Genomic DNA, 16,609 nt, shown 5'->3' with positions numbered 1-16,609 from the left:
GACAGCCCATGGGTATAGAAGACACTTGCTGAAGGTGCTAAACAGTGGGACTGAACCTGAAACTATGTGGTTGGGAAACAAACTTCTTACCACACAGCCATTTCTGCACCTATACAGAAGACTATATGAAGGATGCATTTCCTTTAATGAGAGATGTCTACTCTTATCTACAGAGACTGAAGGAGAGTGTATGAAGATCTACTACATTCTATAGAACTATACTATAGGAGACAGTAGGGAAACCTGCTACTCTACAAACAATAACCATATTTCAAAGAGCAAACAAGAGATCCTCTGCACCAGGGTTTCTCAACCATTTTTTTTATTTATAGAACCCTTTGATTATTAGTTTATTCAGGTGCCCCCCCCCCTAGCCATTCTGTTTAAAAACTGATTTTATAGAAAGTTCTTTCAAAATTCCTTGTTCTGTTTTCCATGCATTAACTTGTGTGCAGGTTAAACTATGTAAAATGTTAGAGGAAGAAAACTAGCTGCTTTTTTTTTTTCTTTTCTTTGCAATACACACAAATATACACATCTAAATTTTTTCAGGCTCCCTTAAAATACTATTATGGATCCTCAATTTACAAACCACCCCAAAATATTATATGGACCCTCAGGGGCCATATGAACCCCAGTTGAGAACCACTGCTCTACATAGTCACTGTTAAAAATACTAACCAAACATCCATCAAATTACACCCTAACATCATCAAAAGGGAGGGACACAATGGATAATGTAGTCCTTAATATACAATGTACTTATAGGTAGACAAGAAAGTCATGACCGGAAAGCCTTTAATCATACGTCTGCTGAGTCACAGCTGACCCGGAACAAATTCATATTCATACCTTTTGCATCTTCAGACGCAAGTCTGCTGTTGAGATACTTCCATTGGCATGGCGCAGTTTGTCAAGATTGGCAACAGACGCTTCACCAGCATTCTGCAAAAATAATTTGAAGAAAATCAATAATTAATGCAATAATTTCAACTACCGTATATACTTGTGTAAAAGACAAAATTTTTAGACCATGTCGCATTTCATTAGTAAGCAAGGTTACTAAGATTAAATTTTTATAACCTACATATGAATTAACTAAGCAAATCCAGAATTTAAAAAGTAACAAGCAAACAATTAAAGACTGAAGTTTTTATAGAAAATAAATGAGAAAATATCCAGAATGACCAAGTACAAAACTTCTACCAACAGATGGACCAGAAGTTCAAATTCACTGGTACTTAGTTCAATATTAATAATTTAAATCATATTTAAAAACCTAGTTTCCAACAAGACAGATCTTTCTTCTTTCATTTGACCTGCTAAAAATAGCAGCCAAACTGCCATCAAATGACATGTCTTTGACTCTTTAGCATTCATATTATTTTGTCTAATGTAACACATATTTATTCACATTGTTTTGAATTAATCCTGTATTATATTGCAGCTTGGATGCACAATGTTTGAAAGTAAAAAAGGGTGGTCATAACTGAAAGACATCTGATTATGGTACTCGAACAGGGCTGACCTGAGCAAAACAACTAAAGACAAAAACTGTTAATGCAAGCGAAAACTCAACACACCTGAGAAATCTTTCCAATGGTTTCTCCTGGTTTATTCTCTTCAGCTATGGTGTTGGCACATGCTCTACCAAACACAACCAGATCCAGCAATGAATTAGCTCCAAGGCGGTTAGCTCCATGGACAGATGCGCAAGCGGCTTCTCCACATGCGTAGAGCCCAGGAACAACAACATCTCCAGTTTCTGGTCTGTATGTAATAACCTATTTATGGAAAAAGCATAAACAAATAACATAAACATATAACACACACAAATTTTTTAATGGTAAAATATGAAATACAAAGCACAGAACACAAAATGAAAATAATTCAAGATAGGTACAAGCATGGCTGTGTGGTAAGATGTTTGCTTTCCAACCACATAGTTCCAGGTTCAGTACCATTGTGAGGTACCTTGAGCAATTGTCTTGTGCTCTGGCCCCAAACAAACCAAAGCCTTGTGAATGGATTTGGTAGACAGAAACTGAAAGAGCCCATCATACATGCATGTGTGTGTGTGTGTGTGTGTGTGTGTGTGTGTGTGTGTGTGGTGTGTGTGTGTGTGTGTATATATATATATATATATATATCACTGTGATCACGAAAACTGACCAGGCTATCAGATGTTGCTACACATCACTGGTCACAATGCACTTTGCATTGTTTTAGCCTTCAAATGACGCCACCCCGCTGGCTAAGCAAGCAGGCCAACAGAAGAAAGAGCAAGAGAAAGTTGTGGCAAAAGAGTACAGCAGGGATCACCCCATCCCTGCCGGAGCCTCATGGAGCTTTAGGTGTTTTCACTCAATAAACACTCACAACGCCCAGTCTGGGAATTGAAACCACGAGTCTGCTGCCCTAACCACTGGGACATTGTGCCCACGCCCACATACATACAGGCTGTACTCAAGAAGGCCCATACCCCACAGCAGATGTGTTAAGACCAATCCTGCTAGTGGTGTAAAGCACTTCTGGCAGTGCCACATAAGAGCACCCGTACAGCGTCGCACAGAAGCGCCTGTGTGGTGCCATGTAAAAGCACCCAATACACACCGTAATGTGGTTGACATTAGAAAGGGCATCCAGCAGTAGAAACCATGCCAAATCAGACTGGAGTCTGGTGCAACTCTCCAGCTTGCCAGCTCCGGTCAAACTGTCCAACCCATACCAGCATAGACAATGGCTGTTAAATGATGACATATATTCTTTTACTTGTTTCAGTCATTTGACTACAGCCACGCTGGAGCACTGCCCTAAATACGTGTGCACGTGTCCCTGTCCATATCCTTCAGTGTCACTCATTCCCAATATACTAGGAGAGAGCGTGTCTGACCATGGAAACAGGTCAGGGTTGGTGACAGGAAGGGCATCCAGCCACAGATGAGCTGCCTCAATGAGCTCTGTCAAACCCATGCAAGTATGGAAAAGTGGAGGTTATGATGAAATGATGAAATACAAATAGAATTTCATGTTCATATTAAACTTTGGCTCTCTAAGAAGCATAAAATCTCATGAATAATTTCTTTCCGAATAACAGAGGTTTGTGAGTTTAGCATTCATTCTCATTTCTTATTATACAAAATGTATGAAAGAAAAATTGCTCCTGGAAGGCACATTAATTCCTAAAACCTAAATACTTGATGATATTGGACTATTCAACAATTATGATCAGCAAGCAATAATGGACCATCTTCCTGGGTCATAAATTTTTAGGTATGGGCATGGCTGTGTAGTTAAGAAGCTTGCATTGCAGTCATGTGATATCAGGTTCAATCCCATTGCAAGGAACCATGGGTACGTGACTTCTACTATAGCCCCAGGCTAACCAATGTATTGTGAGTAAATTTGATAGACAGAAACTGTGCAGAGGCCTATTAAGTAGGGATAGGTTGTGTTTGTCTGTATCCCTGTGATATAGCAGTTCCACAAAATAAGTACCAGACTCTTAAAAAAATAGGTACTAGAGTCAATTTGTCTGACTAAGGCCTTCAAGGTGGTGCCCCTCACATGGCAGCAATCCAATGAGTGAAACAAGTAAAGGTTTAAAAAAAAAAAAAAGAGAGAGATAAAAAAATAACAAAAAATATAAATACGTAAAAATAATCACTAACCTGTCCCCTATAGTTGGTTGGGACACCACCCATGTTGTAATGCACAGTGGGTAAGACAGGAATAGGTTCACGAGTGACATCAACACCGGCAAATATCATGGCAGTTTCAGAGATTCCTGGTAAACGAGAGTGAAGAACTTCCGCAGGCAAGTGAGAAAGCTGTAGATAAACATGGTCTTTATCAGGACCAACACCCCTAGTAAGATGGGAAGAAAAAAAGAAGTGACACAAGATGTTAGTTTTAAAAAACCATTTTTTTCTTTTGCATGTACTACCACAAACATCATTCCCTCACTAACAAAATATCTAACCTACAAAAAATAAAAATAGGCTGTGAAATATAGGTAAAAAAGTAAAGGTAAAGTTATCCCCTCAAGTCACACCAACTCATAAAGGCCGGTTTCCCAGTTTGCATGGCACATAAATTCCCCACCTGGATGGGACACCGGTCCATCACAGTATTACTAAGAGAACTGGAGCAATGTGAAATGAAGTGTTTTGCTTAAGAACACAATGCATTGCCCAGTCCAGGAATCAAAACTTACAATCATGAGTCTAACACCCTAACCACTAGGCCATGTGCCTCCAGTGTAATACATGGGACTCTATGAAGTTAATTCAGCAAGTCTTGGCAATAGGGCAGAAAGTAAGTATGACTACTGCAATTTAGGAAGCAATGCAGAGAATGGAGATGCTCTTTGCTTCCACTGCAGTCAGCTTACAGATATTTCATTACCAAAGTTTGTTTCAGAGACAGGAAAATATGCCTCGATAGCTACAAAACACTACAAAATGACACAAGTTGGGTAGATACTTTTTGAGTAGGCTGCATAAAACAAGAAAAAAAAAAAAAAAAAAAAAACTAACATTGAAATTTGTTAGCCTGTAATTGTTGAGACATTAATCCTGTCAAATGTAATGCTTATCTGGTGGCGAGCTGGCAGAAACGTTAGTAAGCCAGGCAAAAGGTTTAGCAGTATTTCATCTGTCTTTACGTTCTGAGTTCAAATTCCGCTGAGGTCGACTTTGCCTTTCATCCTTTTGGAGTCGATAAATTAAGTACTAGTTGCATACTGGGATCGATCTAATCGACTGCCACCCACAAAAAAAATTTCGGGCCTTGTGCCTAAAGTAGAAAATATTATTTTACAGCTTTGAGATTTTTAGACTGGCATTGTAGAATAGGTGTGAAAGGCAGGATCTGCCTAGTTTGAACATAAAATAGGTAGAATCTTTGGGCCAAATATAGCTGGTTTGAATGTTGAAGAGTTAAACCTGGTCAAACAAACTTATTATGAAAGTCATCTGAGCAGTGACTAACCCCCTCCTACTCTTTCTGTTTTTTTTCCAGTGACCATCCCATCAGATGCACCCCACTTAGACCACCAAATTAATCTCTATTCTTGCACTATGCCCGTCGGTATCTCCATTTTACTCCCACAGCCTACCCAAACACGTCATCTCCACTCCCATCATTATCACCCTGTTACTAGCAGCCCTCTAGCATCCATCTCACCTCCACAACTCTTCACCCCTTTTCTCTTAACCTTTCACAATTTTTACAGATGTTGCTGACCTTCTTCTCTCCTAATTCTCCCTCACCTACACTCTTGCAAACCCCTGCCCGCTACAACTCTTCCTATCTGTGGTACCACCTGTACACCTCATCTAGCTCTTTGGAGATACCATCAAATCATTCTCTTTCTCGTAAATGCAAGTTGCCATGTAGCTCCGCTACAAGAACCTAATATACGCCAACCCCTTTTCTCATCTCTTAACCTCTTTCTAACATAAGGGCGCAGCATCCCTCACTCTTTCCTCGGATTTGTAGACTTGCAAAGCTGCATAGGCCTCATTAGTGCTCATGGGACAAAAAAAAAAGGCAGCCAGGTGCACACAGTAAAGGCATTGGGAATGGCATTTAATTGCACAAAAAAATGCCAAAGCAGACACTGGAGCACAATGCAGTTCTTGGATTAATGGCTCCCTGTCAAATCGTCCAACCCATGCCAGTTTGGAACATGGACGTTAAATGACGATGAAAGTGAATCCAATATGCCAATTAACTGAGTAGAAAGCTCATCAATGACTCAAGAACATAATAACGAAAACAAGGGAGGTAACTTTAAAATTAGAGGATTAGAGTAGTCTCCCTTATACAGATAAAAATATCTGAAAATATGATTTATTTTTGTTCTTTAATGATAAACATATTTAGTCGTCCATTGCGATTTAATCACAAGAACATTAGAAGTTAAGTGAGAAATCGGAGGCCTAATTTCGTCTAAGAGACACTTCAAGGATTTGGTCGACCCAAAGATATGGTTCAAGTCTCTTACCCTATACACCACACATTGGTATTGAGCTCTGAACCCCACAAAACTTAACCATAAAGACATACTTGCCGCCCACTCCGACTTTTTTTTTTTTTTTTTTTTGGCGTAGCTGTATGGTAAGAAATTTGCTTCCCAACCACATGGTTCTGGATTCAATCTCACTGCGTGGCACCTTGGGCAAGTGCCTTCTATTATAGTCTTGTGTATGTGTGTGGTGTCTGCATCTGTGTTTTGGCAAAAAGAGACTGATAGAATAAGTACCGAACTTAAAAAATATTAGCACTGGGGTCGATTCATTCCTCAAAGCAGTGCCCCAGCAGGGCCACAGACTAATGACTGAAACAAGTGAAAGATAAAACGATAATCAGTGGTCAGGCCCCATCACTGATAAGAAGAAGGAAGTCATTCTGAGACCAGAAACCCAGCCTGAATGTTTGCAGCAGAATAGAATCCACTAAAGATATCCAAGTACCACATGGTGGCGCTAAACTAGTCAAGAGATCAAGTCAACCACAGCTCTGGTTTACCAAATTTTACTGAAAAAAGCTTTGGTTGAGTCAAGACTATGGTATTAGATATTTGCTGATGGTGTCACGCAGTGTGATTGAACACATCATCATTTAACATGTTTTCTAAGCTGGCATAGGTCGCACAGTCTGACAGGAGCTGGCAAGGCCAGGAGTCACACCAGGTTCCATAATCTGTTTTGGCTTGGTTTCTTACAGCTGGCTGCCTTCCTAACGCCAATCACTTTTTTGGGTGTAGTGGGTGCTTTTTATGTGGTACCAGCACCAGTGCTTTTTACATGACACCATCACCAGTGCTTTTTATATGGTACTATCACCAGTGCTTTTTATGTGGTACCAGCACCAGTGCTTTTTACATGACACCATCACCAGTGCTTTTTATATGGTACCATCACCAGTGCTTTTTATGTGGTACCATCACCAGTGCTTTTTACATGACACCATCACCAGTGCTTTTTATGTGGTACCATCACCAATGCTTTTTATGTGGTACCATCACCAGTGATTTTTATGTGGTACCATCACCAGTGATTTTTATGTGGTACCATCACCAGTGATTTTTATGTGGCACCAGCACCATCTGAAATAATTTGCAAAATGAACTTCTTGACCAAGTAACCATGTCTGCAAACCAAGGCTGTAGTAGTATACACTTACCTTTGATTCTACCAAATGGTAGAATCAAACCATAAAGTACAACGTTGCAAAGTAAATGTCTTTACCACAAGTTGTGCCTCTGTCTATACTCACTGCTGACAACATGTATGAAAAAACATCTGAACATAGAATACTCACCTGCCTTCACGAATTTCAATTGTCATGGCACGAGATACGACATCACGAGAAGCAAGATCTTTGGCATTTGGAGCATAGCGTTCCATAAAACGTTCACCTTCACCATTGATCAGATAGCCACCTTCTCCACGGCATCCTTCAGTGATGAGGCAGCCAGCACCATAAATACCTTAAAAGAATCATTCACAAATATTAGTATTACTCTAAAAGAGAGAAGATACATGGCAGAATTGACAGAGTTCACCCAATCCAAAAAAAAAAAAAAAAGAAAAAGAAAAAAAGAATAAAAAAACGGCATTCCAAATATTTAATTACATTCCACTGCATTCAGAGTTTATATCTGCCCAGGGTGTTCACTTTGCTCTCCATCTTTCCAACATCAATATAGTCAGGTTCTAGGGCTGACATAATCAACTGTAATTCAAAATGAGGTGATCTTATCTCGTATACTTAGAATTATTCCATATTACCAAGATGTCTAAAGAATTAAGACACTATACAGCAAGTAAACTATCAGAGTAGCAGCTCTTGATATTTCTGAGAATATTTTAGCTAACATTTTTTAGTTTAAGTAAGAAGAGTAAAGAACCCCCATCGGTCACGAATGACCATGGGATTGCACCTAAAAGTTACCCTCCGAGGCACAAGTCTGGGCAAGGTTGTTTATGGAAGACTAGCAGTCAACCATGCATACTAGCCTCCCCTTTCCACACCACCAATGTTATCCTTGGGAAAGACATTGCAACTCATTTCTACAGCTAAGTGAACTGGAGCAACATGAAAAAGTGTCTTGCTCAAGAACACAACACACAGCCCGGTCCGGGAATCAAACTCACCTTATGATTATGAGCCCAATGCTCTAACCACTGAGCCATGTGCCTTCACTCCCATATAGGAACATGGTGCATTAAAGCACATACATAGACCATCTGTCATGGACGCCGGAATTCCCATATCATATGATTTCATTCTACTCGAAATCATCAGAGGGAGCATCTGGTCACCACATACCAGTCAAATCTGGCTGCTATGATGTATAGAATATCAGCATCTTTTCCAACGCTGATGTTACAAATAACCAGCAGGCTTACTAAAAATTAATTACTAACTATGGAAGCAATATTAACACCAAAAAATAATCTTTACATCCAACTTAACATGGATGTTTTATTAGAACACTGAATACTGCATTATTAGCTTTGAGAGATCCTCCTATATAGGCATTTGGTGCGTAAAAGCACACACATAGATCATAGCAGACATCTGTGGGGTGAAAGTCCAAATCTTTGTTGCCCACTCTACGCTATACACCTCACTCTTAGCTCTTCTGGCATTAAGATTAAAAACGGAAATTTTAACCCTTTGCCCCATATAAGTTGACACATGGAACATACAAAAACATTATGGGTAGACTTACCAGTAGGGTGAAACTGAATAAACTCCAAATCTTCATTGCACAGACCAGCTCTGTTGACCATTGCAGTACCATCCCCAGTACAGGTATGGGCCGATGTACAGGAGAAATAAGTTCTTCCATAACCACTGAAAAGAAGAATGCAGTTCAAAACAAATAAACAAAATCGCAACATTTCTTCACAGCTAAAATAATTATTCATAGGTCTTCATAATGCAAATAACATTATACAACAAAAGTATCAATAACCGAGTCAACTATGAAGTTGCTCTGTGGCCACTCAACTAGCTAAATGTATCAGCCAAATCTCCCTTGAAACACACCCTATTGTCTTAAAAAGAAAGGATATAACTGATAAGGAAGTCCTAGGACATCAAGTTAGAATACCTCTTAGTTGACATATGTAGCAAAGGTAGAAAAGGTTGAGAGCTGAATTTTTGAAAGTTGAAGCTCTGGAGAAGAATGATTGGGAAATATGTTAAATATGGTCTAGGACAGTAGAGTAGGGTGACCCACAGTCTAATCAACACTTTATGTCTTCCTACTAAATATGTTAGCAGTAAAACATCCGCAGTAATTGTTTTTAAAATTAAAATTAAAATATAGAAAAATAAATAAATAAAGAAAACCATCCGAACGTGGCCGTAGCCAGTACCGCATCGACTGGCCTCCGTGCTGTGGGCACGTAACAAACACCATCCGATCGTGGCCGTTCGCCAGCCTCGTCTGGCACCTGTGTCGGTGGCACATAAAAAACACCATCCGAGCGTGGCCGTCTGCCAGCCTCGTCTAGCACCTGTGTCGGTGGCACATAAAAAACACCATCCGAGCGTGGCCGTTCGCCAGCCTCGTCTGGCACCTGTGTCGGTGGCACATAAAATCACCCACTACACTCTCGGAGTGGTTGGCGTTAGGAAGGGCATCCAGCTGTAGAAACACTGCCAGATCTGACTGGCCTGGTGCAGCCTTCGGGCTCCCCAGACCCCAGTTGAACCGTCCAACCCATGCTAGCATGGAAAGCGGACGTTAAACGATGATGATGATGATGATGATGATGATGAAATAAATCCAAATTTGCAGAGGAAGATGGTAAATAGCTATCGTGATTCCAATGCTTACCCGGTTGCAATGACTGTGTTCTTGGCACGGATTCGATGAATAGAACCATCTTCCAGACAAAGAGCAATCACGCCTCGACACTCGCCATCTTCCATAATCAAATCCAGTGCAAAATATTCAATAAAGTACTGTGTCTCATACATAAGGGACTGAAGACAAAAGAAGAAGAATATACCAACTAAGTTCACATATTTGTGTAATGTAAAAAATAATTGTGTGTGTTTTTTAAACTTGGTTACATGTTTTGAAACAAAGTTTTCTTAACCCTTTTGATTCCATATTTCTGTTGAAATACATCTTTATTTCAGTTAATTTCAAACATAGTGAAGAATTTTGTAAAATAATTTGTCATTATTAAGCTAATTTTTTTTAAAGTAAATTAACATGAAATTTCAATTTTTTTTTTTTTTTTACTTGTTTCAGTCATTTGACTGCGGCCATGCTGGAGCACTGCCTTTTAGTCGAGCAACTCGACCCCGGGACTTATTCTTTGTAAGCCCAGTACTTATTCTATCGGTCTCTTTTGCCGAACCGCTAAGTGAGAAATTTTTATTTAGACTACTTTTAAAATAATTTGTACCACAGAACCCAGGGCGACCAAGATGGGGTTGGTATCAAATGGGTTAACTATACTCATTTTGAAGCCCACATATCTGTCTATGCTAATAGTTTTGCTTGCACTGTTTATTTTCCTTTACTCAAAAATAGGAAAAAAAGCAAATTCATGTGATTTTATTGTTCCAGTGCAGATTAGGATGGAAAGCAATAATTTCAATCAACATACAACTACTGGTTCTGAAAATTTTGTAATAGACAAGAGAGCTACCCTTTCATTACCATATTTATTTTGAGATGCTCTGTGTTTCCTTAAATTATTTTAAATATAACGAAGAATTTACTAAGATAATTTAGCTACCATTAAGCTAGTGTTGGGAACATAAATTGTGACTAAGGTTTGGTGGAAGATTTTAATTCAAAACTTATGAAAAGACATTTGTACCACAGAACCAGAGCCAGTTTCAGCTGGGTTGGTAACTAAAGGGTTAATGATAAGGAAATTTGCAGTCAATATTCTGTGATTAACAAGAACCAACTGAGGGTCATTATTGAAGTGGATCAAGAGGAGGCACAATAACCATTCAACAGTTGTTGTAAGTCAAAAAGAGCTCAATGTGTGCCATACAAGCTAAACAAAAGGCCGTGAAACTCAAGACAAGAAAGACTACAATGATTGCCCATGTCCAATTTATATTACAGACATAATATATATATGAGTAAAATTCGAATGTAAACACTCGAAGAAAGATATTATCATTGTTAATATCATCTGTGGTGAATATAAGTAATTGATAATAATAATAGATTTTGACTTGTATTTCTAAACAGGTTGATGCTTTGTGCGTCTTTAAGCCTAGTGCTAATTTTTATTTTTTCATATATGTATATATATATATATATTAGTATGCATTAGTGTGATGCCACATGGCCTAGTGGTTATGGTGTTGCACTTATCATCATGAGATCATGGTTTCAATTTTCAATTGCCAGACTGGGCAATACATTGTTTTCTTGAGCAAAAGCACTTCATCTTATATTGCCCAATCACTTGGACATCTGATGTATGGCACATTGTACAGGTAATGTATATTTCATGGAGTTTGAAATGTTTTCTTTTAAGTTAAAATTGTTATGCCCAAGTACAATTCAAATATATGTACTTCAGCATTTAATATAAAAATTCTAATTTCAAGACCTATGTTCCAAACATTTGGCCATAACTGTAGAGACTTATATATATACATGTGTATACACAGATGCTAAGACACAAATGCATACATATGCATAAACACACACTTCAAACTGAAATATGTCGCACAAAAATTTACAACTGAAGACAAATACATACATTGTCATTATTTACCATCAGTTTTCCATACTGACATGGGTTATGAGAAAGGGAGAGATGAGGAACAGTGAGAAACAAGGGTAAAGAAACAGGAGATGGCTAGACATGAGAGAGAGAGAGAGAGAGAGAGAGAGAGAGAAAGAGAGAATAAGGAGAAGGAAACAGCAAATAAAGAGAAGACAGACAAAAGACACAGTTAAAGAAAATCTCCACTTACCCTTCCATATAAAGTATGAAGCAATGAATGGCCAGTTCTGTCAGCAACACAACAACAGCGATGTGCTTGACCTCCTTTCCCATATTTCAAACTCTGGCCACCAAATGCACGTTGATATATTTTGCCGTTTTCCAAACGACTGAAAGGCATACCATAGTTTTCCAGCTAAACAGAACAAAAAAGGAAAAAAGAAAAATCACAGAAATTTGTTAAAAATATGAGAAAACATGAAATAATCATCATCATCATTTAATGTTCATGTTCCATGCTGGCACGGGTTGGACAGTTCGAGAGGACCTGGTGAGTCCAAGGACTGCATTGTGCTCCTGTATCTGCATGGTCTCTATGGTTGAATGCCCTTGACAACACCAACCACTTTGCAGAGTGCACTGGGTGCATTATTCATGCCACTGATACTAGTAACGTTGACCATCTCAATCAAGTGAATGGGAAGAGAAGAAAATGAAGAAACACTTACCTCAATGACAGCTTTGGGTGCCTCTTCACACATGTAGCTGATAGCATCTTGATCTCCAAGCCAATCTGATCCTTTCACTGTGTCATAGAAATGGTAACGCCAGTCATCTTCTTCCATGTTACCAAGAGCAGCATTGATACCTCCCTAGAATGGATATAACAGTGCCAGCAATTAGCAATCTTAATATTTGGATAATCAAAACTCCACCAAAAATAAAATGTTGGTGTCAACCATTATTGTGACCAAGGAAAAGTATTTACAGCAGAGTAGCAATTCTTGATGCCACACTTTTTGGAAATGTTGACAGCAGAAACTGTGAAAACTCATTTCTCATGTGTGTGTGTGTCCATCCTACCTACTTTACTTGACGATCAGTGTTGATTTATGTCCCCTGTAACTTAGTGGTTCAGTAGAAGAGACTGATAAAATAAGTACTAGGCTTTAAAATATTAAGTACTGGGGTCAATTTGACTAAACCCTTCAAGGTAGTCACCCAAATCTCCAACTGTTATGCCCAACACTTGAAGCACTCCGTCGGTTACGACAAGGGTTCCGGTTGATCCGATCAATGGAACAGCCTGCTCGTGAACTTAACGTGTAAGTGGCTGAGCACTCCACAGACACGTGTACCCTTAACGTAGTTCTCGGGGATATTCAGCGTGACACAGAGAGTGACAAGGCCGGCCCTTTGAAATACAGGTACAACAGAAACAGGAAGTAAGAGAAAGTTGTGGTGAAAGAGTACAGCAGGAATCACCACCATCCCTGCCGGAACCTTGTGGGGCTTTAGGTGTTTTCGCTCAATAAACACTCACAACGCCCGGTCTGGGAATCGAAATCGCAATCCTACGACCGCAAGTCCACTGCCCTAACCACTGGGCCATTGCACCTCCACATGCCCAATACTAACTGCCCAACCAACCCTTATTCAGGCAGTTAGTATACCCAATACTAACTGCCTGAATAAGGGTTGGTTGGGCAGCTGATACCTCTGTTATAGTGTCTCTGCTCTCTGGATTCCAATGGTAAAAAAAACTATTTTGTTGTCACTACATAAGGCAACCCTTTAGTATTCAGATTGCTCTGTCAAATGTAATGCTTATTTATTCACATTGTTTTGAATTAATCATGCATTATCTTGTATTTTCAAAATGTTAATAACGATGTGATTGTATATTTTCAGAATGGCTTTGTAGGGTGGTGTGATAGGTTGAATCTAGCCAGTTTGAATACAAAACATGGTAGAATATTCAGGTTGGATATGGTCAGTTTAAATGCTAAAGGTTTAAAATCAATTTGAAAAAAAAAAAAAACAAGAGAAGGAATAAATAATATTCTTGCCACAAATGACATGAATGAATCGAAAGACCAGGGCAAAAGACAACACAAGTGTGGTTAATGACTTCTTAAATGCACATGAAGCACCAAATTTTGAAGGCAATTAAATTGACTTCAGTTGATGACTATAATTTTATTTTATTGAACTTGGAAGATTGAAATGCAGATTTAGATTTGGCAGGATCTGAACACAGAACGTAACTAAAAGCTGTAACTAAATACTGCCAGCTTTCCACCTTCATAATAAAAACAATAGTTTACTAATTTTTGTACAGGTTCAGAAATTTGGAGAGGAGGGGGCATGTCAATCACACTGACCTCAGTATTCAACTGTATCAATGCTGAAAGTAAGAAAGGCAAAGCTAACTAATATAGGATTTGAACTCAGAACATAAAGAGTATGAAGCACACTTCTTAACAACATGGCCTTGCCTGTACATATGTTAGATACAGAATTACATACAAACATATATATGTAAACATTTCAATGTCTACACTATATTATTGAAGTCAAAATCTAAGCATTTTTTTTGAAGTAACATTAATGTTATCTTGTCAATCAGGCTTGTCACAACAAACTGAATCTATCAACAAATAAAGGGTAAAGACCCCTTTGATCATGAATGAGCATGGGATTGCAGCTAGAAAGTCTGCTCCTTGAGGTTCAAGTCCAAGTAAGGTTGTTTATGGAAGACCAGCAATCACCCATATACACCAGACTCCCCTCACCACAACACTAATGTTATCCACAGGAAAGGCAAAGGCCGATACAGCTTGGCATCAATGACATCACAACTGATTTCTACAGCTGAATGAACTGGAGCAATGTGAAACAAAATGTTTTGCTCAAGAACACAACACACAGCCCATTCTAGGAATCAAACTCACTACCTCATGATTCTGAACCCAACGTTCTAACCACCAAGCGATGCACCTTCATCAACAAATATCTTTTCCCAATCTCTGATTATAACAGAATAAAACCATCTCTATAATTTATTCTACATTTGATCTGGTGGTTAAATATCTTAACTTTCTACTTGTTCAATAAAAAAAACTAAGACTACTATAAGTCATTTCAGACAGAACTTACCTGAGCTGCCACAGTGTGGGAACGGGTTGGAAACAGTTTGGTTACACATGCTGTTTTGAAACCTTCATTGGCCAAACCAAAGGCTGCTCTCAATCCTGAGCCACCGGCACCTACGACAACAGCATCGTATGTGTGATCAATGACTGGATAGTCGCGGGTTATCTGAAAAGAGAATATTAAAAAAATAAGTTACACTCACTTCAACTGCCAGCTAAAAATTACCCACCTCACTCTTTAGTTATTAATAATAATACATCCCGGCATTGCCCAGGTGTTATGATGTACAGCCACATTGTATTACTTGTTCCTTTCTTATGGGCAGAATAGGCACATGAGAAATATGAAGCAAACAACTATTCTTTATAAACATGTTTTTCAGTCATTTTCTGATGAACAACGCTGAAATTTCCATCTACCAAATTCAATCACAAGTCTGTGGTTGGCCTAGGGCTATAGTAGAAAACACTTGCCCAAGGCACCATGCAGAGGAACTGAACATGGAACCATGTGGTTGGGAAGTAAACTTCTCAACCACACAGTCATTCTTGACCTAATGTGTGTGTGTGTGTTTGTTTACATTTGTTGTTAAATCAAGTATTGCGTCCAACTATGTCTCAAGGTTAGCGGTTCATCAAGCAGAGATCTATAAAATAAATACCAGACTGAAATACTTACTGAGGTCAGAATGGTCGATTAAATTTTTGAAGGTAATACCCCATCATGGCAACAGTTGAAAGACTAAGCCCAGTAAAATAATGTTTAAAGACTCAATAGCTTCAAATTTAAGGTAATGGATTACTAACCACAAGATAATGAGTTCAAAACTTCATATTGAACTTCCAGTATATACAATAACACTATATGTACATCTTAGTCTACTTGACTTCCAACAATTAACAATTGTAATTTGAAGTTGAATGGTTAGCAGTAAGAAAGATGTCCAGATTTCTTTAAAATTTATTGTTCAAAATATTATGAAAGTATTTTTTGCACCACAACAAAACACACACACACACACACACGGGTGTGTCTGTGGTCACTTGAGCTATTACAAATAGTAACCAAATGTCTCTTAAAACACACCCCTTCATCAAAAGAAAGGCACAGATTTACAGTATTTCCGAAAGAAAAAAACTATACAATGAGTCTGCTTCATCAGAGGCAACTCTGGGCTAAACAAACAAACTTCACATTAAAAGATTATCTACTAAATAATTCTTTGGTAAAACACCATGTATTTTAAACATTTTCTCATTATGCTTTAATGTAAGACATAAAGATTGTTCAGGCAGAGTTGTCTCTCTTAGATAAAAACCTCAAAATTGCACGAGTTGACCTCATTTTTGAGGTTATTTTTGTAGTAAAAAAGAGTTGTGCAAGGCAGCCAAAAGATCACTGAATCTTTTGCTACCACATACGTCAAAATTGGCAACTCAGTTTTTTAATCCATAAGACCCACACACAAGCTCTGTTTTATATATTAAGATTACAACACATGATGGTAAAAATTTTCTGATAGCAAAAGCAACATAAATATATATGTATAATCCTTTAAGCTCGTTTTTGGGAAACATTTTGAATATGCATATAAAAGCTATTTTATTATGCCAACTACAGCTTAATGATGCTAACTGGCAATATCTTCTACTCATGCTCACCAAATACACAAAGAAATACCCATATACCCCAATCAACTTTTCCAGCTTAGTTAAATA

At 38.4% G+C, this 16,609-nt stretch overlaps 1 protein-coding gene across 1 annotated transcript in view; it reads right to left on the bottom strand.

Annotated features, from left to right (window-relative positions):
* Positions 1-16,609, bottom strand: part of LOC115215602 (succinate dehydrogenase [ubiquinone] flavoprotein subunit, mitochondrial) — a 44,208-nt gene that overhangs the window by 9,948 nt on the left and 17,651 nt on the right. Inside the window, exons 3-11 of the mRNA XM_029784824.2 lie at positions 14,895-15,056; positions 12,464-12,607; positions 11,986-12,150; positions 9,863-10,011; positions 8,747-8,871; positions 7,330-7,498; positions 3,672-3,867; positions 1,584-1,784; positions 853-945 (exon numbers count right to left, since the gene is read on the bottom strand). Coding sequence (XP_029640684.1) covers positions 853-945; positions 1,584-1,784; positions 3,672-3,867; positions 7,330-7,498; positions 8,747-8,871; positions 9,863-10,011; positions 11,986-12,150; positions 12,464-12,607; positions 14,895-15,056 — 1,404 coding nt within the window. The remainder of the gene's footprint in view (positions 1-852; positions 946-1,583; positions 1,785-3,671; positions 3,868-7,329; positions 7,499-8,746; positions 8,872-9,862; positions 10,012-11,985; positions 12,151-12,463; positions 12,608-14,894; positions 15,057-16,609) is intronic.

Source organism: Octopus sinensis, linkage group LG9 (genome assembly GCF_006345805.1).
Source record: "Octopus sinensis linkage group LG9, ASM634580v1, whole genome shotgun sequence".
NCBI lineage: Eukaryota > Metazoa > Mollusca > Cephalopoda > Octopoda > Octopodidae > Octopus > Octopus sinensis.
Note: the sequence above shows the minus strand (reverse complement) of the source record. Positions and strands in the feature narration are given on the sequence as shown.